Raw genomic sequence first — 24167 nt, 5'->3', positions numbered from 1 at the left:
GCCACAGAGCTAATAAGGAAGCAGGTGTGGGACGTGCTTGGGCTGTTGGGCGCCAGAGCTGTGCCCCTCAGGCCCGGGCACACTGCACGCGTGTGCCCAGGTAGACACACGTAGGCTTACACCAACACGCGCACACACACAAGGACATCCACGCAGAGACACACCCAGCCACGTCCAGACCCGCCACCTTTTCCCTGCTCTCCCGCCCACCCTGGAAGCTGCCTCAGGAACGGGGCAGCTGTGGGCAGGGTGGAGGAAAGCTGCTAGGGCCTCCCTTCCCCTCAGGACACACCCCCCAATCCCATCAAGCATCAAGATCTGATTGGGCCTTCAAGGCCCACACCAGCCCGCCTCCTCCAAGAAGCCTTCCTACCACATGCCCAACCCCTTCTCCCCAACATCCACCACCAAATCACCTCTCAGGCTTCCAGGATGGCATGGCCAGCAGGCCTGAGGCAAACCTAGACCAGGGTTTTTTAAAGCAACTCAGCCCTTCTTGCAAAGAAACCTTATGCAGAAAGCCTGTGTGTGAACAGCTACAAGCAGGCCTGCTTTGGTGAAGAGAGATGGGGAAAGGTAGGGGAAGGCCAATTTGTCAAATATCAACTCACCAAATGACCTGCTTACTGAATTTCCAAATGCACAGGCCCCCCTTATGGATACACTGAGGAATATAGGCTCCTCTTAATAAGCCATTGGAGAAATGATCAAAGAACCCCCAAAGGAGGGCGTTGGCATAACAGAAAATGACTTGAAAGGGATTTGAAAAAATACCAGTTTCCACTTCAACATTCCCATATTAAACACTGAAATTCTGGCTATTTTCCTAAGCAAAAACTTACATGGAGAGTCAATAAATTTGGGGAACAAGTGCATTTATAGGAATAACATTTACATTCAGGAACTCACTACATTAAAAAATAACATTCCTGTACATTCCTGTACATATCCACACGAAGAACTGGCAAACTTGGTAAATTCAGCAAATTGGCCGTTCTCTGAGTTACCATGAGTCTGGGAGGGGTTCCCACCCACCCCCTCCACTTCCAACAACCTCCCCAAGCAGTCCCTGAGCCCCTTCTGGGAAGGCAGAACTCCACAGAACACGCTTTGAAAATCACTGATCTATCCCTGGGTGCAAATCTACAACCCACACCTCAAGTACCCATTTTAAGAGGAGGGAAACTGAGGCCCAGAAAAGACATGACTTGCCATGGTCACAGTTAGTTAGGCCAGGAACAAGACTTAAACCCAGGCCCCCGACTCCAATTCCAGGCTCACTCTCCTCCCTGAGGGCTCAGACTACCCTTGACTCTGATGCTCACCTAACACATAACCAAGTGCCCCACCCCCATCCTCCCTGCTAAAGGCCGGCAGGCGCTGAGCACAGTGGGGGGACGGCTCAGGAGGAGACACCTGAGGGCCCACCTCTGCACCCCACCCCGCTGCCCTCACCGGTAGTGCTTGTCCCATTCGGGCCTCCGACGGAGGTCTGAGAGGAGCAGGAAGGCCTGGGCGGCGTCCACGTTCACCAGCATCTCCATGTGGAAGGAGAGGAACTTGTCCTCCTCTAGAGTGTACAGGCGGACCTGCGTGGGCCAGAGGGCAGCCTCGTTCCTGCGCCTCCTCCTCAGCCTATGCTGGGGACCGGGGCTGGAAGCTCAGGGCTGCCACTGATTGCTGTGTGACTGTGAACAAGCGACTCAACCTCTCTGAGCCTCGGTCGCATTCCCATGTAAATGGGGAGATTCAGCACAAGTGGATGGGAAGGTGTCTGAAGGAGCAGTGACTGTATGCATAAGCACAGGATGGAACGGTACTCACTACGAAATGGAACAAACTCAAACAGGCACTCAACACGAGTGAATGACTTGTGCCAAGAGAAAGAAGTCAGATTGAAAGGTTATATACCGTATGACTCCCCGTATTGGGCATTCTCAAAATAGACAAAACTAAAGGGACAGAAAACTGATCCGTGGTTTCCTGGGGCTGGGGGTGGGAAGAGGCTTGACCACCATGGGGAATGAGAGAAACTGGGGGGATTATGGAAATGTTCTGTATCTTGATTATGGTAGCGATTCTGTAACTTTATGTGTTTTCCCGACTAGTAGCATTATACAGTAAAAAGGGGACATTTTACTACATGTAAATTGTACCTCAATTTTTTTAATGTGGAAAAATTTTGTTAAAAGGAGATAAAGAAGCAGGGGCCGACACAACAACAGAATGAATCCTCGGAGCCAGGTGCCGTCCAGTCCCCTAAAGTCACAGGCCAAAGTGGCAGAGCTCAAGTCCTCCCTCAGCCCGCGCTTGCCCCAGGCCCCCATCCCAGCAGCGCGTCACTGTAGAAGGAGCAGAGAGAGGGAGGACGCAGCGGGGGAGGATGAAATGGGTGGCAAGAAGGTGGGTGGGCAGGAGAGGATCCGGAGGGGGGACCCCCACTCCAGGCCCTGGCGGGGCAGGTTTGCTTCTCTAACTGGGCTGGTTTCATGGCCTCATCCAGCTCCCTTTAAGGAAACTCCCTTTGACTGGAGCGCTTTGAGAGGGTTTTTGTGTCTCACAGTCAGCCACCTCTGGTGGCTCCAAGGAGGAAGGAAAGCTGGGAGGGTGGGGTCAGCTACCTGGCTGGTCTCTGAGGACAGCACCCAGTTGTCCCTGGCCACGAGCATCTTCAGGGAGGAGACGTTGTTGTAGCTCAGGTACACCTGGACAGAGCACACAGAGAAGCCTCAACTTCCGCCTTCCTCGGGAGCTCCGTGCCGGGCTGCGCTGGGGCGGGGAGAGGAAACTGGACGTGAAGGAAGGGGCCCTTGGCTTTGGGAAAGGAGGCCGGGGCTTGGCAGACTCCTCCTCCTCTTGGGGCCCCAGCTCCCTCCTGCCAAGCAAAGGGACACAGGAAAGCCCTGGGCTACCTGTGCCAGTCTTGAGGCAGCAGTATCCTGTCCCCTCCGGGCCTACCTCCAAACCCGCTCACAAGAGGGGAGGATCGGGGATCCCAACGGGCCTGAGAACGGGCCGCTCAGAGCAGAAGGCCTTACCTGGTTGCTAGGGTCCCAGGGGACAGAGAGGGGCATCTCCGCCTGCTTACAGGACACAATGTACTTCCTGGGAGAGAGGGAAAACAACAACCTTGTTCCCTTGGGAGCCCATCTCTTTCCACAGACTTCACTGCTGGCTTACTGTGTGCCAGGCCCTGTGCTCAGCCCAGCGGCGTGGGAGAGACTCCTGTCTGGCCAGGGAGACTGGATGGGACACAGAAAACAGCAGCTGAGGACATACACACTCAGAGGCGGGGGCGGGCTGGGGGAAAGGTGCAGACCCCCAACATCCTTGCTAAGCGACTTCACCCTATGCCTCAGTGTCCTCAGCTGTAAAATGGGATCAGTGGTCACACCTGCCTCCTCATGGGGTCGTCACAGGGAGAACAGTGCCTGGCACATGGTAAACCCTCCACATATGCGCGCTTTTCTTATTAACATCGGAGGGTGAATCCTGGTGCGTTGACAGCCCTTTCAAGTTTGTGAAGTGCTTTCACAGCAGAGTCATTCACACCTGGATTTGCTTCTTAAGCAATTGCATCTCCTCTCAGAGCCTTTCTTTCTTCATCTGCCAAACGGGCATCAGATTCAATGGGAGGAACACAAGAAGTAAATTTGGTCACACCTGGCCAGGTTCAAATTCTCATTCTGCCCATCATTCCTATCTGAGTGCCCGTGGCCACCTAATCCCTCTGTCCTCGCCTGTACAAGGGGCCAGTAAGACCACTGTGTCATGAGGCCAAGACCAGAGGCTGCCTGGATGTAAAGGCCCAGCCCAGGGGAAGCACCGAAGAAACACAAGTTCCCAGGGCCAGGGAGCAGACAGGGAAGCCCTAGAGCCGTGTCCACTCTCACCACCCGGCCCCCACTTTCCTGTCCAGGCGAATCTTCTTCCTGGCACTGGCCTCTCGGTACCGCCGCTCGCCATCCTGGGGAGAGGAGACAGACTGTGGTGCAGGAGGGACAAACAGCTTGCCCCCGCCCCCATTACTGCCTGCCCCCTTCCCCAAAGGGCCCAAGGAGACCCTCCCTGCAGCCCTAAAGTGAAGTTCAGATCTCACTGGGGCAGCCTGCACAGGACAGTGTCCCGTCGCTGAGCTCCAGCCCCAGCTTCCCCTGAGGCTCCCTGAGTGACTCTGGGAACACCACCTGCCCTCACTGTACCTGTTTCCTCCTCCGTAAAAGGGGATCCCCAAAGGGCACTTACAATGCTAAGAACCCACATTTATTGAGAACTTGCTATGGGCAGACATGCTTCTGAAGTGTTTTCCATGCAAAACTGCATCTAAGCATTATTGGCATTAGTACTATCCCCAATTATTTTATTTAATTTCATTTCATTTTATTATTTTAATTGCCTGCGCTGTGCGGCTTGCGGGATCTCAGTTCCCCCACCAGGGACTGAACCCGGGCCACGGCAGTGAAAGCCCAGAATCCTAGCCACTAGGCCACCAGGGAACTCCCAGTACTATCCCCATTTTACAGAGGAGGAAACTGAGTCACGGAAAGTCTAAGTGGCTCAGCCAAGGTCACAGGGCTAAGGAGTGGGGACGGGAACAGAGCCCAGACGGCCTGAACCCAGAGCCCACCCTCTGAACCACTACTTCTAACGTCTCCCGACTCGTGAACGTTAAGTGGCAAAAGCCTGAAAGGGCCTCGTGGACTGTCTACAGTCCCACCGCCTGCCAGGCTCCCTGCTCCTCCGGCCACCACCCATCCTGACTGCCCAGCTCTGGAGCGGGGGTCTTCACAGCCCATGCTCAGTCTTGTAAGGTGGGTGGGCTGGGTGGGTGACCTTCCTGGAGAGAACGGGCAACCTCTCCAAGGTCACTCCCTGGCCCCCTAGAAGCAAGCCCAAGCCGGGCCCAAAGGAGGCACAAGGGAACATTGTTTAGAGCCAGCCTTGAACCCAGGTCCCTGACTCTCATTTCTATGCTTTTTGCTCCCCTGTCACCATGGTCAGAGCAGTCGCCACATACTCAGCCCGGAGCAAGGTCAGTATCTCCCCAACAGCCCTGCGAGGCAGGAACTGCAGATACACCCTCCTTACAGATGGGGAGTGAAAGCTCACAGAGGGCACCTGCTAGAACGTGGCCAAGGTGGGGTTCCAACCCACCTCTGACCCCAAAGCCAGTGCTCTTACAGCTCTGCAGGCTCATGAATGCCTGTTAACACCCAGCACGTGGTCTGAGTTCTTCCAGGAAGCACAGGGTGCCTTCCTTGCACAAGGAGCATCCCCGAGGGCGGGTTATACCGGGGCACTCGGGGCTGGCTGGGCCCCGGCAGAAGGACAGAGCTGGGTCCACTCCCCAGTCCTATCACCCTGGGCAGAGAGGGAGGGGGGCTGGTAGTGGGGCACTCACCCCAGGCTGGGGCCGAATCCAGGGCAGCATCTGAGGCTGGTTATCTGCATCGAGGACCACAAAGGTCATGAAGGCACTGTTGATGTGCCGCCGCTGGGTCTCGGCCTCCTGGCGGTAGGCCTCCACACACACGCCCACCTCCATGCTGAGGGGAAAGGAGGGCTGGTCTCAGCTGGAAAGACCTTCCCGAGGCCACCCCCTCCCCAACACGCACGCACACATGCACAGAGGCACACACGTACTCCTGCAGTTCCTCCCACAGCCCAGATCAGAGTCCGATGGGCAGGAAACCCAGAACTGTTCCCTTTCAACAATGTTTACAGAGTGCCCACTGCACCCCTGGCCCCATGCTTGTCACTGGGGTCACAGAAATGAATAAACCAGTCCAGTCCAGGTCCTCACGGGCTAACAGATAGGGGATGGGGCAACAAACGTCTATATAAAATACGTCACGTAAGCTGCAAAGGGTGATGGAAAGACATAAGAAAGGAGGTGGAGGGGCAGAGGCTAATTTGAGAAAATGTTCATCATACGCCTATTCACCAGCCCTCTAATAGCCGTAGCCATGCCCCTGACAGCTCGATCGCTGCTGTTTCTGTTTCTCCGACTGTCGTTATGAATAATAAAAGAGCAGCCACCTCCATTCCCCCTCACTTAGGAAGGTCTGTGATCCCAGAATGTAGACGTTATGCAGATGGGGAAATCAAGACCTAGAACAGGGCGCTAACTTGCCCAAGGTCACACAACAGTCAGGAAGGAAGAGAACCTGCACTAGGAACCAGGCCTCACGGCTCCTACCTAGTTCAGGGCTTTCCCCCTGCATGACAGTAGAATGTGTGATAGTCAGACTGTGAATAGTAAAATAATAATAATAATTTTAATAATAAGCAGCAGGAATGGCTGACCTTCACTGAACGTTTTCTCTGGCATTCTACCAGTAACCCCTCATTGAATCCTCACAGCTACGAGGTAGTTGTGGTGAGCCCCATTTTACAAGTGAAAGAAATGAGACTCAGAGGGGTTAAGTAACTTGCCCAAAGTCACACAGCTGATAAGCCATGAACCAAATTTGAACCCAGGCAGCCTGGCTCCAGATCCCTCACTTTTAACAACTACGCTATCATTGAAAATGACCAAATCTTTGAAATCACCAAAAAGCTTTCATGGGGGTATCAGAATTCATTCCAAAGGTAAGGGCTCTGGGAACTAACTGCTGTTTTAGGAAAAGGGTAGGAAAGGGTTTGATAAACAAGGGAACACTGGCAAGAGGTGGCCCTGTGACCTGAGCATCCACAGTGTGGCAGGACCAGAGACAGGAGCCGGGGAGAGAGACAGAGACACACCAAGCACATGGTGTGACCTGTGACAGCGGCAGCACAGGGCTCGGGAGGCCAGAGAAGGAACATCAGAGCTGAATCTTGGTGATGGTAAAGGGACCCAGCAGCCAGGCAGAGTTCTGATCTCATAGACCTCGTCTACAGGGGAAACAGTTCCTGCAGTTTGGCAGGAAGGTCCCTTCTTATGTCAGGAAGAGCCCTCAACCCCAAGAGGCCCCATCTCGCCCATCCCAGCCCCATACCTGTTCTTGAAAGCGTTGTTCACGATGGCCTTCAGCACCAGACGGTCCCCAACCTGGGACGGGCCCCGGAAGTGGAACATCTCAATGGCCTTCAGCGTAGGGTGGGCATGGCACAGACGGCTGGAAGAGGCGGGAGTCAGGGGGACAGACAAAGGCCTCGAGTGCTTCAGCCACTGGCTTGGGCCAGCCTTCTCCTGCTGCCCCCATCCCCAGACCCAGCCCAGAACCACACGTACCACCCTCTGGCCCACCCACTCCCACCCAACCCAGTGACAGCTCTGCCCAGAGGAAGAGAACTAAAGTCCAATATCACAGCTTAGAATACTGAGGTCTACGTGCATAGCTGGAAAAAAGCTGAATTTGAGGTGACATAGGAAAGGGCAGGGCTTGCGGTAAACCTTTTCCTTCTAACTTTTACACCCTAGCACCTGCTTTTCCTACTATCTGGAAGCCCTCCCTTACCCAAAGCTACTCGTCATTCAAGGCCCAGATGAAGTACTCCTCCTCCAGAAAGCCTTCCCTGACTATCCACACTCTGACCGTCCTCTGAGATCTTATCACTCTCATAGCCTGGTCTGCCCAAAATAGCATTGCTTATGTACTGCGTCCACAGGTTAAACACAGAGGAGGGGCCATTGGAGCTGGTCTCTAAAGGGTGAGGAAGAATGTGCCTGGCTGAGGAGAACGTGGGTTGGGGAGGGCACTCATGGCAGAGCGAACAGGAAGTACAAAGTCATGGAGGTATGAGAGTGCCAGTTAGTGAATGTCAGTTATCATAACTATAAAAACAAGCCCCGATACTTGGAGCAGAACAAGACCTGGACTGGCACAGAGGTTATAGGAAAAGGAAGTAATTATTTCCACCTCTAGGGAGAAGGAAACAGTGAAAGAGGCTTCATGGAGGAGATGGGCAGGATTTTAGCAGACAAAGAATACTGGAGTTGGCATGGTGGGAAGCCAGCCAGGAGTGAAGGCGGGGGATGGGAGCATGGAGGATTGGAAGGGGAAAGGCAAATGGCTTGATTTGCAAGAAGTGTTAAGATCCAGGAAGCAAAAGCGAGTAGGGCCAGGGCAAGGGGAGGCCCTGGTGCCAGCCGGGGGGCTTGGCATTTCCCATGCCATGATGGGAACCACGGAAGGAATGGTGAGCTCACAGAAAATCATTCCTCTCTGGTTCTCTGGGTCTGAAAGAAGAGCCAAGCTTCTGAAGCCTTGAATGCCAGTACCAAGCTGGGGTTTCTCCCGCAGAGAGAGCTGGCCGAGGGAAGGAGGAAGAGAAAGGAGGGGAGGCACAGGCAGGCCACTTCCCTCACCTGGCTGCAATGGTGGCCACGTTCTCCATCCAGGCCATGATCTGGCCCCCGAAAGTATTGCCCTGGTGATTGGCGTGTGGGGGCAGGACCAGCTCCACACTCTCCACTCGGGTCTTCTCGGCTGGCACCATGCGACTACAGTCTCTGCTCTCCAGATCTGACCAGAGAGGCGCAGAGGGAGGGAGGCGGGGAGGTGAGAAAATTCCCAAGGGCAAACCCTCCCCATGCGCAGCCCAGGACCCCCATGCCCACCAGTCCACCCCACACAGATTCTTTTATTTATTCAGCACCAAGGAGGTGCCGTGCATCTCCCAACTCCTGGGGCGGGGCGGGGGGGGGGGTGGGTGGGGGGTGGGGTGGGGAGAGCTCATCAGGGAAGGCCTGTGAAAGAGGTAGCCTTTCACCTGGCTTGCAGGCTGTGCAGAGATGCCACAGGCAGGGAGGAGGGGAGGTTGAAGGCCTGAGCCAAGTTCTGGAGACCAGACAGGCAGGACAGTCACAGGGAGCAACGAGGCTTTGGCTTAGCTGGAGCTGAGGGCAAGTAAAGGGACAGCACCCGATGAGGCTGAGGGGCCAGCCAAGGGCCTGGATACCAGGCTCAGGCATTTGGACTGACGCTTGGGTAGAAGGGCTGTCAAGACAGGAGGGATCTACAGGGGCTGCAGTGGGATGGATGGTTCCCGTGGGCCTTGACAACTGTAGAAAGAGCTGGGCCTGCCCAGCCATGGCCTCCGGGCCCAGCATAAATAACAGCACACGGAATTCAGAGCACAGCTCACTGCCTTCACTGGTGTTTGCTACTTCCGCCTGCTCTCTCTCCACTCTGGGCAGCTGAACCACCCTTGGTTGGTCCTAAAATTGCCTCCTTTAGGTTTCAAGGATGACTCTGCATTCTAGTGTTCCGGACATCAGTGAACAAATCCAAGGTCTCCCCTCTAGGCCTTTGCCCAGCCTGTGCCCTCTGTCAGAAAACCCTGCCTCACCTCTCCACCTGTCAAAATCCTCCCGGTCCCAAGTGGACCTTTGTGTGCTGGTACAGGACACTCTCCAAGATACGCTTTAAGGGGAGAGAAGCAAGATACAGAACAGTATGTACTGTATGTTTACTTTTGGGTAAAAAGAGAGGGCAAACTGCTAGGTAGTGTGCTTAAATATGCAGAGAATACTCTGGAAAGATGCCCCCAAATGACGAACAGTAGCTGCCTCTGGAGGGAGCCTTGGTTCTGGGGTAGAAGAGAGTCTTGCTTTTTACTCTATCTCTATGCCTACACCTACCTCTATCTACCTACCTACCTAGCTACCTATCTGTTTTTTTAAAAGTCCTAGGGTTTCAAGGCCAAGCTCAACACGACCTTCCCAAATACCTTGACTCCTAGAGACCCAAATGCATTTAGCGGATTAAAAGGGTTTTCTGTATGTCCCAGGTCCATCTTCATGGCTCCTGGGAGCTGGGCGAGATGTCCAAACGCTCCCTTTTCCCCAAAGGAACCTTGAGGCAAGAGGGCCATCCAGGCCTGAGGCCACCCATGGGTGGACACCCCAAGGAGACTCCCTTCCTCCCTCTGCTCAGTAAGGGCCCAGGACAGAGGGGGCCATGCAGGGCATGGGCTGCCCTCCCCACGCACGGCGCTCACCATCCTGAATGATGCAGTTCGCCAGGAGGTCCTTGATGGTGTCTGTGTAGACCAGCCGCATGCGCCGGCGCTCGGCTGCCACGCTGTGCTCTGTCTTCTCCTCCTCGGTCCGCGGCGTGATCTGCTTCAGCTTCACCTGTGGCAGGGGGTGAGGTGGGGGGTGCTCAGGACAAGTTTCCTGGAATAGCGTGAGAGCCTGTCCCCCAAACGGCCAGCTCACGCCTGGGGCTGCTGGATGGTTACAAGTCTTGCCCCCTCTTTGTCCCCATCTTCCATCTCCCTGTTGACTGATACATCACTTTCATCCTCCAGTGTCCCTGTCCCCATCCTTGGGCAAAGGCACTGTGGATGGGGGGTGTTGACGCAGGACATGGGAGGCAATGGAGAGAACTGGAGGATCCTGGGGTGCGAGGTGCACAGGGAGAGGTGGGGAAAAGCAGAGCGGGGAGGCGCCTGGGGTTCAACCACAGCACAGGGTGGGCCTTCTTCTGGGGATTCCCTGCTGTGCCTCCACCTCTACCCCTCCACCAACCCCCAGGATCACCACGTAGACAGGCGCCCAGGTGGTCCGGCAGCATCGGGTGGTCAGGTGTAGCCACCTACCTTGGAGACCTCCCGGTGGGCCACAAAGGTGGCCAAGGCCTTGCACACACTCCACTGCTTGTCAGAGCACAGGTCCTCGGAGGCCACCTGGATGCCCACCTGGAGAGGAAGAGCAAGGTGGACGACTGAGGAGGGAGGAAACAGAGCTCACCAACCCGAGGGTCCGCAGGTGGAGACAGCAAGTCCCACCCCAGGCCTGGCCTCTGGTGCTTCTGTGTCACCTACCAAGTCCAGGGGGCTAGAGACCTGGGGTAGGTTCTGATTCTGCCCCTGGCTCCCTGGGACACCTTGAGCAAGTCACTTCCTTTCTCTGGGCCTCAGTTTCCTCATCTGTAAAATGGGAATGATGAGGCCCTCTTCCAGAGCTCACAGAGCCCCGTGCATCCCCAAAGAGTCCTCCCATTAAACCTTTAACAACCCTGCTGCATAGGAATCATGTTCCCATTCTACAGTGTGCAGACAGAGGCTGTGGGAGGTAAGCTAATGGACGGAAGTCCAGCACCCTCCTCCAGACCACTGCCTTCAGGGTCAGGCACAGTGGCTATCTTCCCTGTATTCCTGAGACCACCTGGCTGCTGAAGAGAGGGTCTGAGACTAGGTGTGAAGACCCAGAAGGCTGGAAGTCAAGGCTCACATCAGAATCTACATGGCTTGGTGACCTGGGGCAAATCCATTCCCCTCCCTAGCCTCAGTTTTCCCTTCTGTATCATGGATATTGGACATTGCCCTAGGATCCCCCCAACCCTGTCAGCTGTTTCAGAACTCTGCTGCCTCAATCGGGGCACTGTGAGTGTGAATGTGAGTGTGCCCGAGCTGGCGGCTGAGAATGAAGAGGAGGTAGAAACCCACCCACCCACCTGCTCACCTCCATACTGGAGTTGAAGGCCCGGTTCACCTTGGCCTTGATATTCACCACTTGTCCAACACTGAGGAGAGAAAAGCAGGAGGTAAGCTTTCCAAGTGGGGACAGAGGGAGAGAACAGGTGTCTCTGCTGAGAGGAACTGGCAGGAGAACATCATGGCATATGGAGCATATTCACATCTACCATGTCACTGAGTCCTCAAAGCAAACCGGCAAGACAGTGTTAGCACCTCATTCTACAGGTGGGGAAGCTGGGGCAAGAGAAGTGGCATGATGTCATTCATCTCCCCCTTTCTCCCGCTTCCCCTTGTCCAATGAATGCTCAAGCTTCTCCTTGCTCTCAGCTCAACAGTCCTTCCTAAGGAAAGCTCTCCCTACCCTCCTGGAGCCCCATAAGGTTCACCCTCCTAACACTTCTTCCAACAGATTGACCTCTGTCTCCCCCACAGTCCTTAAGCTCTGCTGGGGCAAGGATCATGTCTGTTTTGCTCACCACTGAATCTTCAAGTCCTTGCACATGGCACAAGGTAAGCCATGAATAGTGGCCTACTGAATTAATGAATTCCACAATTATTGAATGCCTACTAAGCACAAGATAACTATAAACACAGGGTAGGAAGGGAAAGAATACCTACTACGTGCCAGGTACTTTGCACGACCTCATTTGAACCTCAGAACAGGTTCGGCAGGTAGGTTTAGGGGGGACTGAGTATCAGAGAGGGTGAGCCATTTGCCTACGGTCACCCAGCTAAAGATGGACAGAGCCAGGATTCTAGACTGATTCTACTGAGCACCCTGCTCTTTCCAGCTGCAACTGTCCCTCTGGAATGACTCCCAGGTCCAGATGAACATCAGAATCCCTGAGCGAGCCACTTTGCTGCCCTGTGCTGACTTTTTTTATTGTTATTATTTATTTATTTATTTATTTATTTTTGGCTGCGTTGGGTCTTCATTGCAGCGCGCAGGCTTCCTCTAGTTGCGTCCAGCAGGGCTACTACGCGTCGTTGCGGTGCACGGGCTTCTTCTTATGGTGGCTTCTCTTTGTTGTGGAGCACGGGCTCTAGGCACGTGGGCTTCAATAGTTGTGGCGCACGGGCTTAGTTGCTCCGTGGCATGTGGGATCTTCCCGGACCAGGGCTCAAACCCATGTCCCCTGCATTGGCAGGCAGATTCTTAACCACTGAGCCACAAGGGAAGCCCTGACTTGTTCATTTCTGTTATTATTATTATTTTTTAGTAGTTCTAATAGTCAGGTAGGGGACTATCACTTTTAGGAGATGCATGCTGACATATGGAGGGATGAAGTGTCATGATGTCTGCAACTTACTTTCAAATAGTTCACACAACAGTGATACTGTGGATTCCGTTCCAGACCATGGCAGTAAAGCAAATATCGCAATAAAGCGAGTCACACAATTTTTTTGGTTTCCTGGTGCATATAAAAGATATGTTTACACTATACTGTAGTGTATTAAGTATGCAATTGAAATATGTCTAAAAAGCAATATACATACCTTAATTTAAAAATACCTTCTTGGGACTTCCCTGGTAGCACAGTGGTTAAGAATCCGCCTGCCAATTGAGGGGACACAGGTTCGAGCCCTGTTCTGGGAAGATTCCACATGCCACGTAGCAACTAAGCCTGTGCGTCACAACTACTGAGCCTGTGCCCTAGAGCCCGCGAGCCACAACTACTGAGCCCGCATGCCACAGCTACTGAACCCCGTGTGCCTAGAGCCCGTGCTCCACAACAAGAGAAGCCACCACAATGAGAAGCCTGCGCACCACAACAAAGAGTAGCCCCTGCTCGTGCAACTAGAGAAAGCCTGCGTGCAGCAATGAAGCCCCAATGCAGCCAAAAATAAATAATAAATAAATAAACTTATTAAAAAAAAAAACTTTCTTGCTAAAAAATGCTAACCATCATCTGAGCCTTCAGCCAGTTGTAATCTTTTTGCAACAGTAACATCAAAGATCACTGATCACAGATCACCATAAAAAATATAATAATAATGAAAAAGTCTGAAATATTGCAAAAATTACCAAAATGTGACACAGAGACACTAAATGAGCCAATGTCGTTGGAAAAATGAGGTCAATAGATTTGCCTGATGCAGGATTGCCACAAACCTTCAATTTGTAAAAAAATGCAATATCTGCAAAGTGCAATAAAATGAGGTACGCTTGTATTTATCCACATACAGATAAAGCAAATTTAGCAAAGTGTTCATTATTAACTCTCAGTAGGGATGATCACAGCACTATTCAACTTTCTATAATTTTGAAAGTTTTCATAATAAAAAAGTAGAAAAAAAAAAACTTCCCTCATCCCACTAGTAAAAATAAGTCTATTTTTTGCAGTACTAAAAAAAAGAGAAAGAAGTGTATGACCCTTCCCCTTCCTCCTCCTCCCCTCCCCCTCTCTAGCCCCCCCTCAAAGCCAAGCAGTAACCCATTTGGACTCCCAAGCTTCTCTTCCTTCCTGACTGTCCTCCATCTCACAGCACAGGCCCAAACTGGCTCCATCCCCAGGGTCAGTGCCCAGCCTCCTTGGGGCCCCCTTCAGGCTGCTGATTTCCCAACACCCCTCCAGAGGCAGCTCCAACAAACAAATGTGACCCCTGTTCAAGCCCTTCCTCAAGACCAATTTACTAGCAGGGGACAGAGGAACATGTTAAATGACACCACAGTGATGCTAACAGCAAAACCCAGATGATGAAGAACTCTAGAGAACAAATAACCAGGTTTCTTCAACAAATAAACTTTGGGCTTCCCTGGTGGCGCAGTGGTTAAGAATCCACCTGCCAGTGCAGGGGACACGGGTTTGAGCCCTGGTCCGGGAAGATCCCACATGCCATGAAGCAGCTAAGCCCGTGGGCCACAACTACTGAGCTTGTGCTCTAGAGCCCGTGAACCACAACTACTGAAGCCCACACACCTAGAGCCCATGCTCAGCAACAAAGAGAAGCCACCACAATGAGAAGCCCACGCACCACAACAAAGAGTAGCCCCCACTTGCCGCAACTAGAGAAAGCCCGCGCACAGCAACGAAGAGCCAACGCAGACAAAAATAAACAAATAAATCTATTTATTTAAAAAAACAAACTTCAAGAGAAGACAGAGGGAGAGGAAGCGGGGAGGAGAGGGTAGTTGGAGAGGGTGTTGTGGGGAGATGTAGGACCTAAGGGTTAAAAAAAAGACTTAAGAGGGGGCTTCCCTGGTGGCACAGTGGCTGAGAGTTCGCCTGCCGATGCAGGGGACATGGGTTCCTGCCCCGGTCCGGGAAGATCCCACATGCCGCAGGGCGGCTAGGCCGCTGAGCCTGCGTGTCGGGAGCCTGTGCTCCGCAACGGGAGAGGCCACAACAGTGAGAGGCCTGCGTACCACAAAAAAAAAAAAAAAGACTTAAGAGGGAAGTCCCTGGTGGTCCAGTGGTTAGGACTCGGCACTTTCATTGCCAGGGCCTGGGTTCGATCCCTGGGCAGGGAACTAAGATCCTGCAAGGCATGGCCAAAAAAAAAAAACATTTAAGAGACCTAGCAACCAATTGCAACCTGATTTGCATCCTGACTTGAGCAACAAAAATAACTGTAAAGCAAAACAAAATTAAAAAACAAATTCATGAGACATTGTGGGCAAATGAATGCTGACTGGATATTTGATGTTAGTGAGAAACTGTTCATTTTCTTTAGGTGTGGTAGTGGTATTGAAATTATGTTTTAAAAAGTTCTTATCCATTAGAGATACATTTTGTGATATTTTAATTTTTTTTTAGAATTTTAATTTAATTAAATTAATTTATTTGTTATGTTTTGGCTACGTTGGGTCTTCGTTGTGGCGTGTGGGCTTTCTCTAGTTGCGGTGAACAGGGGTTACTCTTGGTTGTGGTGCGCAGGCTTCTCACTGCAGTGGTTCCTCTTGTTGCGGAGCGCAGACTCTAGGCGTGCAGGCTTCAGTAGTTGTGGCACGCAGGCTCAGTAGTTGTGGCACACAGGTTCTAGAGCGCAGGCTTAGTAGTTGTTGTGCACGGGCTTAGTTGCTCTGCGGCATGTGGGATCTTCCCAGACCAGGGCTCAAACCCGTGTCCCCTGCATTGGCAGGAGGATTCTTAACCACTGCGCCACAAGGGAAGTCCTTTGAGATATTTTTAAATGGCAAAAGCAAAAACAAACAAAAAAACCTTCCCCAGCTTTCCTCAGGTATGGTCAGGCCTTTCCTGGCCACCAATCATCCTCCAGACCTCTCCCCAGCTTACCCTCCTTCCCAGGATCCTCTCCAGCTTTTCCCCCCACCCACACCCTTCTCTTCCCAGACTCACCTCCACTCCACTGGGTCCCGCAGCGTGTCCATCCATCATGTACACACCCCACCCCAGCCTTCTCTATCCCTTGCTCCTCCAACTGCCAGATCTCGTGTTGGCAACAGAGACCCAGAGCTGGCCCGGACACGGCTCCACTGGCCTACAAATTGTCACTACACACAGTACTGGACCCAGTTCAAACACCTCCTCCAGGAAGCCACCCTTGACTACCCTCTGTGCCACTCACTATACCCACCCCCAGACATATAGGCAATGAGGCCTGTTTGTTAAGAACAAGGGCTCTGGGGCCAGATTGCCTGGCTTGTTGTATGTCCTGGGTTCTCCACCAGCTGTATGACTTGAAGCAAGTTACTTCACTTCTCTGTGCCTCCGTTTTCTCACCTGTAAAATGAGGGTACTAATAGCCACGACCTCATAGGGTTGTTCTGAGGACTTAAGTTAATTAAAAAGACATTACCAATAACGCATCAATATTGGCTCATGGTGACAGAGGTACCATATGAATGTAAGACGTTAGTAACAGGGAATCTCGGTGTGGGGTATATGGGAACTCTGTACTATCTACAGTGTTTTTGCAAATCAAAAACTATTCTAAAATAAAAGACATTTAGAAAAAGTATTACAAAGCAACCATATGCAGAGATCATTATTACCCTGGAATTCACTGCTTTGAATTGAAATTATGTTTCTCTATCTGCCTCCCTGCATTCTGGGAGCTCCTGGGGCACAGGGACTATGTTCCAGTTGAATTTGTGGACCCCAAACCCAGCACGGGCCCTGGTCCACAAGCAGTGATGAATGACTACATAAGTGGATACAGGGACTAGCCAAACTTTTTCCTTAACCACAACTCGTGGGGCACCAGGAAGTCCTGAATGAGTCCTTGGCACTTGACGTCCTAGGCACTGAGAGAGTTTAAGAGCAGACCTGGGGGCCAAAGCACTGTATGTAGCCCTGCAGCCTGTCCTGGGCAGAGGGCTCAGCATGCTCCTTGGGTCCCAGCAAAGCTGTGCAGAGACAAAGCTCAGCACAGTGTAATGAGGAGTCTTCTAACCAGTACAGACAGTTAAAAAAAAAAAAAAACCCGAAAACCCAAAAAACCAGGAGGTAATGAGTTCCTCATCCCTGGGGGTACATGAGCAGAGGCTGAATGGTCCAAACTTCTGGGTCAGACTCTGCCAAGGCACCTTATCCAGGGACCTCCCTACAGTCTGATGACCAATGACCCACAGAGAATGTCCAAGCTCAAAAAGGCATTCACTGATTAAGTCTAAGCCCTTCCACTTTGAAGATAAGAAAACTGAGGACCAGAGAAAGAGACTGCCTTCCCCAAAGTCACACAGCACCCCATGATACTGCCTCAGCAGCACCCAACTCCAAGCCTGGCTGAGAGAGCTGCCAGCCACAGGGCAGCTTCCAGCCCACCGCCGTCCCAGAGACCTTGCAGACGAGACGGGTCACTGCTCACCAAAGGCTGCCCCCCCTCCATCTGCAGAGGCCCTCAGTCAGCTGAGGCAGGTTCCAGGCAGCACACAGGCTGAGCAGGCAGTAGATGGGGGAAGGGCTCTGGGCTCGTGATTGGGAGACCAGAAGGAAGGGCAGGAGGGGCCACTTACCTAATGGTGTGCTCAAAATAGATATCGTCCATGGAGGCTGTGACGCAGGGGCAGCCAGCATGCCTCTCCGCTGGCGTCAGGAGAAGAAAGCATGCGTTAGCAGCCTCCCCGTGACCCAGGCCTCTGATCAAACGTCAGACTGCCTAGCTAAGGCCTGCCTCCTCGCCCGTGCTCCCACCCTTCTTTACTTTCCTCACCGTGATTACGACACCCCGACCCTGTCTTACATATCTGGGTTTTGTCTGTCTTAGTGCCTCTCCCTCCTGCTAGACTGCATGTCACTTGAGGGCAAGGATTTTTGCCTGTCTTGTTCACTGCTGTGCCCCAGTCCTGGAGCAGCGCCTGGCACGCAGGAGATACTCAATGAGCAGCTGTCGAATGAATGCATGACGACGCCATGCTATTCCACTTCCTGACCTCCTAGAGTGCCCGTACCCCTGTCCAGTCAACCTCACCCACCTTTGTCTCCTTGCCTGAGTCATTCTTCCTCTGAGGACTGTGCTCCCAGGCCTTAGTCCTTCTAGAATCACTTCTCTGCCCCCAGGGCTGGGGCAGAGCCTCTGGTCTGTTCTCCCAGAGCCCTGCTTCCACCTCCCTTTCCCAGCTCCCATCAGACAGTGCTGGGGGGCAGTCAGTCTCCTGTCTGGCCCCCCCATCAGACTGTGAACTCCCTGTGGGCTGGAGAATACTGGGGCACCACAGGCAACAAAATGAGCTCAATCCAGCTCCACTCAACTCTACTCAATGCCACAGGCTTTGCTCACAGCCAGTCTCAGAGCAGCCACATTGAAGGCCACGCTGTGTCAGAGCAGGGACCTTAGGTTATAGTACTCAGACCTCTGGGCGCCTCCGGGCAAGAGGCTGGGCCCGAGCAGAGCATGGAGAACTTGAAGAGGGCATCGCAGGCAGGTGGAGCAGCCTGAGCAAAGGCTGGGAGGAGGGAGGAGGGTGGCACTCGGGGACGGCAACCGTCTCTGTAAACTGGGGCCTCTCCTCTGGGTGTGTGGTGCCGGGGCTGGGAGGGCAGCTGTGCCGGGCGCGGCCTCACCGGACAGGCAGGCGGTGGTGTCAATCCATTTGAGCAGCTGCCCGACGCTCAGCTCGCCGCGCTGGTTGGTGTGGCAGGGCAGCACCAGCTGGCTCATCTGCACCTCCGTGGGGTTCCGGTAGCCCTCGTCCTCTGCCATGTTGTTCTCAGTGCGTGAGGCCGACTTCCGGGATGCACGGTTGGAGAACACGGAGGCCAGGCCCTGGGAAACAGAAGAGGCGGTCAGCTTACAGCAGGGTCTCCCCGATCTGCCAGTCCCTGAGACCCCAGGGCCACCCGCCATAAGACCCCAACTCCAAGAGTGGCCACCACCATCTAGCCCAGGGTCTCAGACCCCCAGGGGCTCTCTGGATGCCCTTATGCCCAGCTTCCTTTTGGCCAACAATTCTGTGTTAACATAACCTTGGACCCGAAGGAGGGGGCTGGGAGAGAGGGATGCAGCAGAGAACTCATTCAGCTGGTGGGCCAGCTTATTCAAGTTCTGCCTCAGATTCTCCTTCATTCTGGAAAGATTCCCCCTCACTCTTCAGGGAGGCCCAGTGAGCCCTGCAGCAGTCAAGCCTGGGGATTTGCTCCTAGTTCATCCTATAAGAGCCCCTTCCTCGGGCCCCTCATTCTTCAGATGACATTAGTAGCAGCATCTCTGCTGGGTGCTCATCCGTCATCAGCTCTACTGACTGGGAGGGCTCTGGGCGGTCACTGACCAGCTGGCTAATCCCGACCAGGGCTGGAACAGCCGCCAGCTGGAGAACCAGCAGAGAAAGTCCTCAAACGCATGAGTTAGAGGAGGAGTTTCTGCCCAGGGCCCAGCTTGTCTCACTCGCCAGGCGGCAGAGGTGGGGATTGCCTAGCAGTCCCCTAGATGGGGCGGGATGAGGAAGGGCAGCCAAACTGCCGTCCTATCTCTCTCATGACACTGTGAACAGAGGTGGGGACGGCTGCCTGCATGAGAAAAATGACAGGAGGGACGGGCACAGGGGTTCCGATTTTCATGGCCAATGCCAACTGTGGTGACGATAAGTCACCGCTAACGTTTATAAAGTGCTTATTAAGTATCAGATACTCGTCTAAGCACTTTACAAGTACTAAGTCAAATGTTATCCATACAACACACCTCTGAAAGAGGTACATTATTATCTTCATTTCAAAGATGAGGAAACTGGGACTTCCCTGGCGGTCCAGTGGTTAAGACTTCACCTTCCAATGCAGGGGGTGTGGGTTCAATCCCTGGTCGGGGGGGGGGGGGGGGGCGGGGCTCGTGGCCAAAAAACCAAAACATAAAACAGAAGCAATATTGTAACAAATTCGATTAAAAAAAAAAAATAGATGAGGAAACTGAAGCCCAAGTAAGTGCCAAGCCCAGCTGTGACCCACAGAGTCTGAGGTCCTGCCCATCACACTACACTGCCTGCAGGACCTCCTGGGGTCTGAGATGAGGAATCTAGGGCCCTGGATGCGGATTCAGCAGCAAAGAGTGCTGTGACCCGATGTTGACCCTGCCACTGCCGCAGGATGGGGGCAGTGACGGCTCGGGGCAAGGATGGGTCTCATTCTGGGAGTCTATACCCTTTGGATAACTCCCTTCACAAGGATCCTGTAGCTAATTCAGTCATTCAAAACACACCGAGTTAACTTGTTTAGGTCACTGACCCCCTAAGAGGCAGAACTGGGATTTGAACCAAGCCAGTCTGACCCAGAACAGCTTGTGGGTTCCCAGACAGGCAGCTCATTCCCAAGAGTCCCTGGGTACCAGGCTCAGTGCTAGGCACCAAAAGGAGAGAGAGGAGGGCAGCTGCGCCAGGAGCTCGCAGCCTGGGTGGGGGCCTGCGGGTGCCAGGCTGCCAGGCTGTTGCAGGCAGCTCCCAGGCCTCTGCAGTCCAAGCATCAGGACCCGTCACCATGGTAACCACTGCCAAGGCATTTCCGGCCGGGTGTGCATTGGGGGCCTGCTTGGATGTGGATGCGGGTGGCTGGCTTTCTGGGTGTGGGAGACGGTAGAGGAAGGAGGCAGGCAGACTCCGTTCACCCACACTCTTCCCAACCCCTCCCATGGCTAGAGGTTCTGGGCAGAACATTCCAAAAAGAAGCCCTGGAGAAAGCTAGGGCAATGGGGGAGGCAAAATGCAGAGGGTAAGGGGGCAGAAGAAAAGCAGAGCATGTGGAGTTTCTGGGCGGTTCTGTATGTGCACACAGGGAAGCCCCCCCAGCACAATGTCCCTGCTTCATCAGCCTATTCTCATCTACTGCCTCACTGGATCCTCACGAGGCAGGCAGAGGGTGAAAACCGTTTACCCCATTTTACAGATGAGGAAAGTGAGGCTGGAAAAAGCCCTAGACCAGCAGTCAGGACATCTGAATTCCAATCCTCTCTGCTTCCCACCTAGCCCATACCCACTCCTACCAGCCTCCTATTTCCTGTTGTGCAAAGCCAAAGTCCCATCCATTGGAGTCTACATGCCTGGAGGCAGGATCTTTGCCTTACCCATTTGTTCATTCATTCATTCACTCATTCATTCACCGAGCACCTCCTCTGTATTGGACTGTCCCCCAAACACTGAACAAATAAGAGAAATTGGGCCAATCCTTTGCGAAGTTCCTACTCTAGTGCTTATGCTTAGAAGTACCTGGCACAGGGACTTCCCTGGTGGTGCAGTGGTTAAGAATCCGCCTGCCAATGCAGGGGACACGGGTTCGATCCCTGGTCTGGGAAGATCCCACATGCCACAGAGCAACTAAGCCCATGCGCCACAAATACTGAGACCGCGCTCTAGAGCCCGTGAGCCACAACTACTGAGCTCACGTGTTGCAACTACTGAAGCCCGCGTGCCTAGAGCCTGTGCTCTGCAACAAGAGAAGCCACAGCAGTAAGAACCCACGCACCGCAACAAAGTGTAGCCCCCGCTCGCCGCAACTAGAGAAAGCCCGTGCGCAGCAGCGAAGACACAACGCAGCCAAAAATGAATCAATCAATAAATTAAATTTTTAGGGCTTCCCCGGTGGCGCAATGGTTGAGAGTCCGCCTGCCGATGCAGGGGACACGGGTTCGTGCCCCGGTCCGGGAAGATCCCACATGCCGCGGAGCGGCTAGGCCCGTGAGCCATGGCCGCTAGGCCTGCGCGTCCGGAGCCTGTGCTCTGCAACGGGAGAGGTCACGTCAGTGAGAGGCCCACGTACCACAAAAAAAAAAAAAAAAAGAAGAAGAAGAAAATAAATAAATTAATTAATTAATTAAATTTTTTAAAAAAGAAGTACCTGGCACACAGTAGGACCTCATCAAAGGTTTGTAAAGGAATGTCTAGAGGCAGACTTGAGTTCAAATCCTAGCCCTGCCCCTCATGTGCTGTGTGATCCTGAGCAAGCCCCTCCCTCCTGAACCTCATCTGTCACTCACCAGGCAGGGGCAGGGGGAGACTGCCAGTCCTCAAGATATCCCACCCTCGATGCCAGGATTCTGGGATCTAATCCTGCAGGGCTCTGGCATGGCCAGCTGAGCTTTCCAATGAGGAAGCTAAGGAGCCCGGTTACCTGTCAGGCAGGAAATATTGTACCCTGAGCAGGGCTGAGCTCCCACCCCACTCCCCCCTGGCAAGCTAAGGAACAAGCCCCACTGTGCTGTGCTCCCACTTCCCTCAAAGAGAGGAGTGCAGAGCCCCCGGGCTGGAGCACGCGCAGGGAGGCAAAGCACAGCCTCTCAGACTCCAACTCCTTCCTTGGGCTCCAAGGCAGTCTGCCACGTCAGGGCAGGCAAGGCCAGGCCTCCTTCTAATCCCATGGTGGGCAGGCATCCAGCCCGGGAGGCAGGGGCGTGTGTGGCCCAGGCAGGGTTTTGCCAATAAGGCCCCAGAGCCGAGCCATTCCTCTCAGGGCCAGTCACGGGGAGAGCAGAAGCCCTGGTCAGAGTTAGGGCCTGGGGCGGCCAGGCTGCGCCAAGACAGCTGACAGGGGGGACAGAGCCTGCACGAAGGTGGAGAGGGCATCTAAGGGCCAGGGACGTGCGCTCTCAGACGGCAGCCATGCCGGGGGCTGGCTTCCAGCTGCAACAGACCCGGCCAGATTTGATAATCCCAGACTAGGCCCCAGCCGGCTACGCTGTGGTCTCTGTGTCCCTGCTCCTCAGCCAGAGGCATGGGACAGAACTGCTGGGTCAGAGCAAGAAAGGCCACTTTGCTCAATCCCTTCACACCTGGGGAAACTGAGGCACACAGAGGGAAAGGCTGGTCCTGGTAAAGCCCCCTAGGCCAGGGCTCCTTCTGGGCAATTTAACAACAGGCCACACTACAGACTTAATCTGGATTTCCTCCCTCCCCCAAGTAGCCAAGTCTCAGTGACCCAACCTCCTTAAACTCTCAGTCTAGCCCCCCTGCCCTGATGTGTTCAGGCCCCCGCACTGCTCCCTCACTGGGTTATTTCCACAGCCAGTCCACAGGCCTCCAGTAGCTCTCCACCTCCTTCCAGGCCTCTATGCAACACCGGAAGGATCTTTCCAAAACCCAAAGCCACCAACTAGACAACCACAACCTACAGCGTCCTGCCTTGCAGGGAGGCTGGGCCCAGTCCTTGCAACTGGGACTTCGTTCTGTGCCTTAGGACCACACAGACTTTTCTGAAGAGCAAGCATGAGCAGGCATCTCCCCTGCTCAAGACTCCTCGATGGCTTCCTGCCGCTCTCAGGATCGAGGTCCTACTCTGTAGCTGCTGCCACTGTCCCTGCAGCTGCTCTCCCAGCTCCAGACCACGCTCGGTTCCCCAGAGCACGCTCTCACCCCACCTCCGTTCCTCTGCCACATGGGCACTGCCTCTGCCTAGGATCCCTTCACCTGCGCTACCTGCCGAGTGACTGCTTCCTCCTCCTCCCTCTTCAGCACCTCCCCCTGCCTTTTCCCCAGGGAGAGCTAGGGCCTCCCTGGCCCCCACAGCCTTACTATCTCCACACGGCACTGACCGAGCTGTGCAGTCATTGATTCAGAGCCGCCTGCCCCAGCAGACAGGCATTCCCAGAGAAAGGGATGGAGTCAGGCCTGGCACAGAGCAGGTGCCGAATAAACACCTATGGGAGAGGAAAAGGGTGATGACAAGGGCGGCCTAGGAGCTGAGACTTGATGACGAGGACCATCTGAGGTACAGGGAGGACTGCAGAACAGCAGAAAGGAGACGCAGGAACAGCAGGGACTCCAGTGACGGGAGTGGCCGGGGCAAAGGGAAGCAGGTGGGGAAAGTACTAGGTACCTGTTTGGGTGCAGACAGAGGGAGGGCCCAAGGAGTCCCCAGAAACCACGGAAGACCCCTGGAGAAGGGCGCGGCCTACAATGATTAGTGGGAAAACGTAGAGACCAGCCAGCAGAGACATCTTAGTGCCTTCAAGAACCATCTTGAAGGACTTCCCTGGTGGCGCAGTGGTTAAGAATCCGCCTGCCAGTGCAGGGGACACGGGTTCGAGCCCTGGTCCGGGAAGATCCCACATGCCGTGGAGCAACTAAGCCCGTGCGTCACAAGTACCGAGCCTGCGCTCTAGAGCCCGTGAGCCACAACTATTGAGCCCACACACTGCAACTACTGAAGCCCGCACACTCTAAGGCCTGCGTGCCACAACTACTGAGCCCGCGTGCTGCAACTACAGAAGCCCGCACACCTAGAGCCTGTGCTCCACAACAAGAGAAGCCACCGCAATGAGAAGCCAACGCACCACAACAAAGAGTAGGCCCTGCTCACTACAACTAGAGAAGGTCCACACACAGAGGCAAAGATCCAAAGCAACCAAAAAAAAAAAAAGAATCATCTCAAAGAGCAGGC

The 24167-nt window shown here is 53.8% G+C and overlaps 1 protein-coding gene across 6 annotated transcripts in view; it reads right to left on the bottom strand.

Annotated features, from left to right (window-relative positions):
- ACOT11 (acyl-CoA thioesterase 11) overlaps positions 1-24167 on the bottom strand; it is a 55928-nt gene that overhangs the window by 6420 nt on the left and 25341 nt on the right. For 5 of the 6 annotated variants that reach the window (XR_010940843.1, XM_067726269.1, XM_067726273.1 and 2 more), the window contains 12 exons: positions 18378-18579; positions 17330-17399; positions 11396-11456; positions 10531-10629; positions 9928-10063; positions 8294-8450; positions 6981-7100; positions 5402-5546; positions 3908-3967; positions 3039-3101; positions 2622-2705; positions 1456-1589 (listed from right to left, as the gene is read on the bottom strand). Coding sequence is in view for 5 of the 6 variants with exons in the window: in XM_067726269.1 (XP_067582370.1) it covers positions 1456-1589; positions 2622-2705; positions 3039-3101; positions 3908-3967; positions 5402-5546; positions 6981-7100; positions 8294-8450; positions 9928-10063; positions 10531-10629; positions 11396-11456; positions 17330-17399; positions 18378-18579 (1331 nt within the window). In the remaining variant the exon portion in view is untranslated. Of the gene's footprint in view, positions 1-1455; positions 1590-2621; positions 2706-3038; positions 3102-3907; positions 3968-5401; positions 5547-6980; positions 7101-8293; positions 8451-9927; positions 10064-10530; positions 10630-11395; positions 11457-17329; positions 17400-18377; positions 18580-19491; positions 21512-24167 lie in introns of all 6 variants that reach the window. The other variant, XM_067726274.1, reaches the window with a different exon arrangement.

The sequence above is a fragment of the Pseudorca crassidens genome, chromosome 2, assembly GCF_039906515.1.
Source record: "Pseudorca crassidens isolate mPseCra1 chromosome 2, mPseCra1.hap1, whole genome shotgun sequence".
NCBI classification, from domain to species: Eukaryota; Metazoa; Chordata; class Mammalia; order Artiodactyla; family Delphinidae; genus Pseudorca; species Pseudorca crassidens.
Note: the sequence above shows the minus strand (reverse complement) of the source record. Positions and strands in the feature narration are given on the sequence as shown.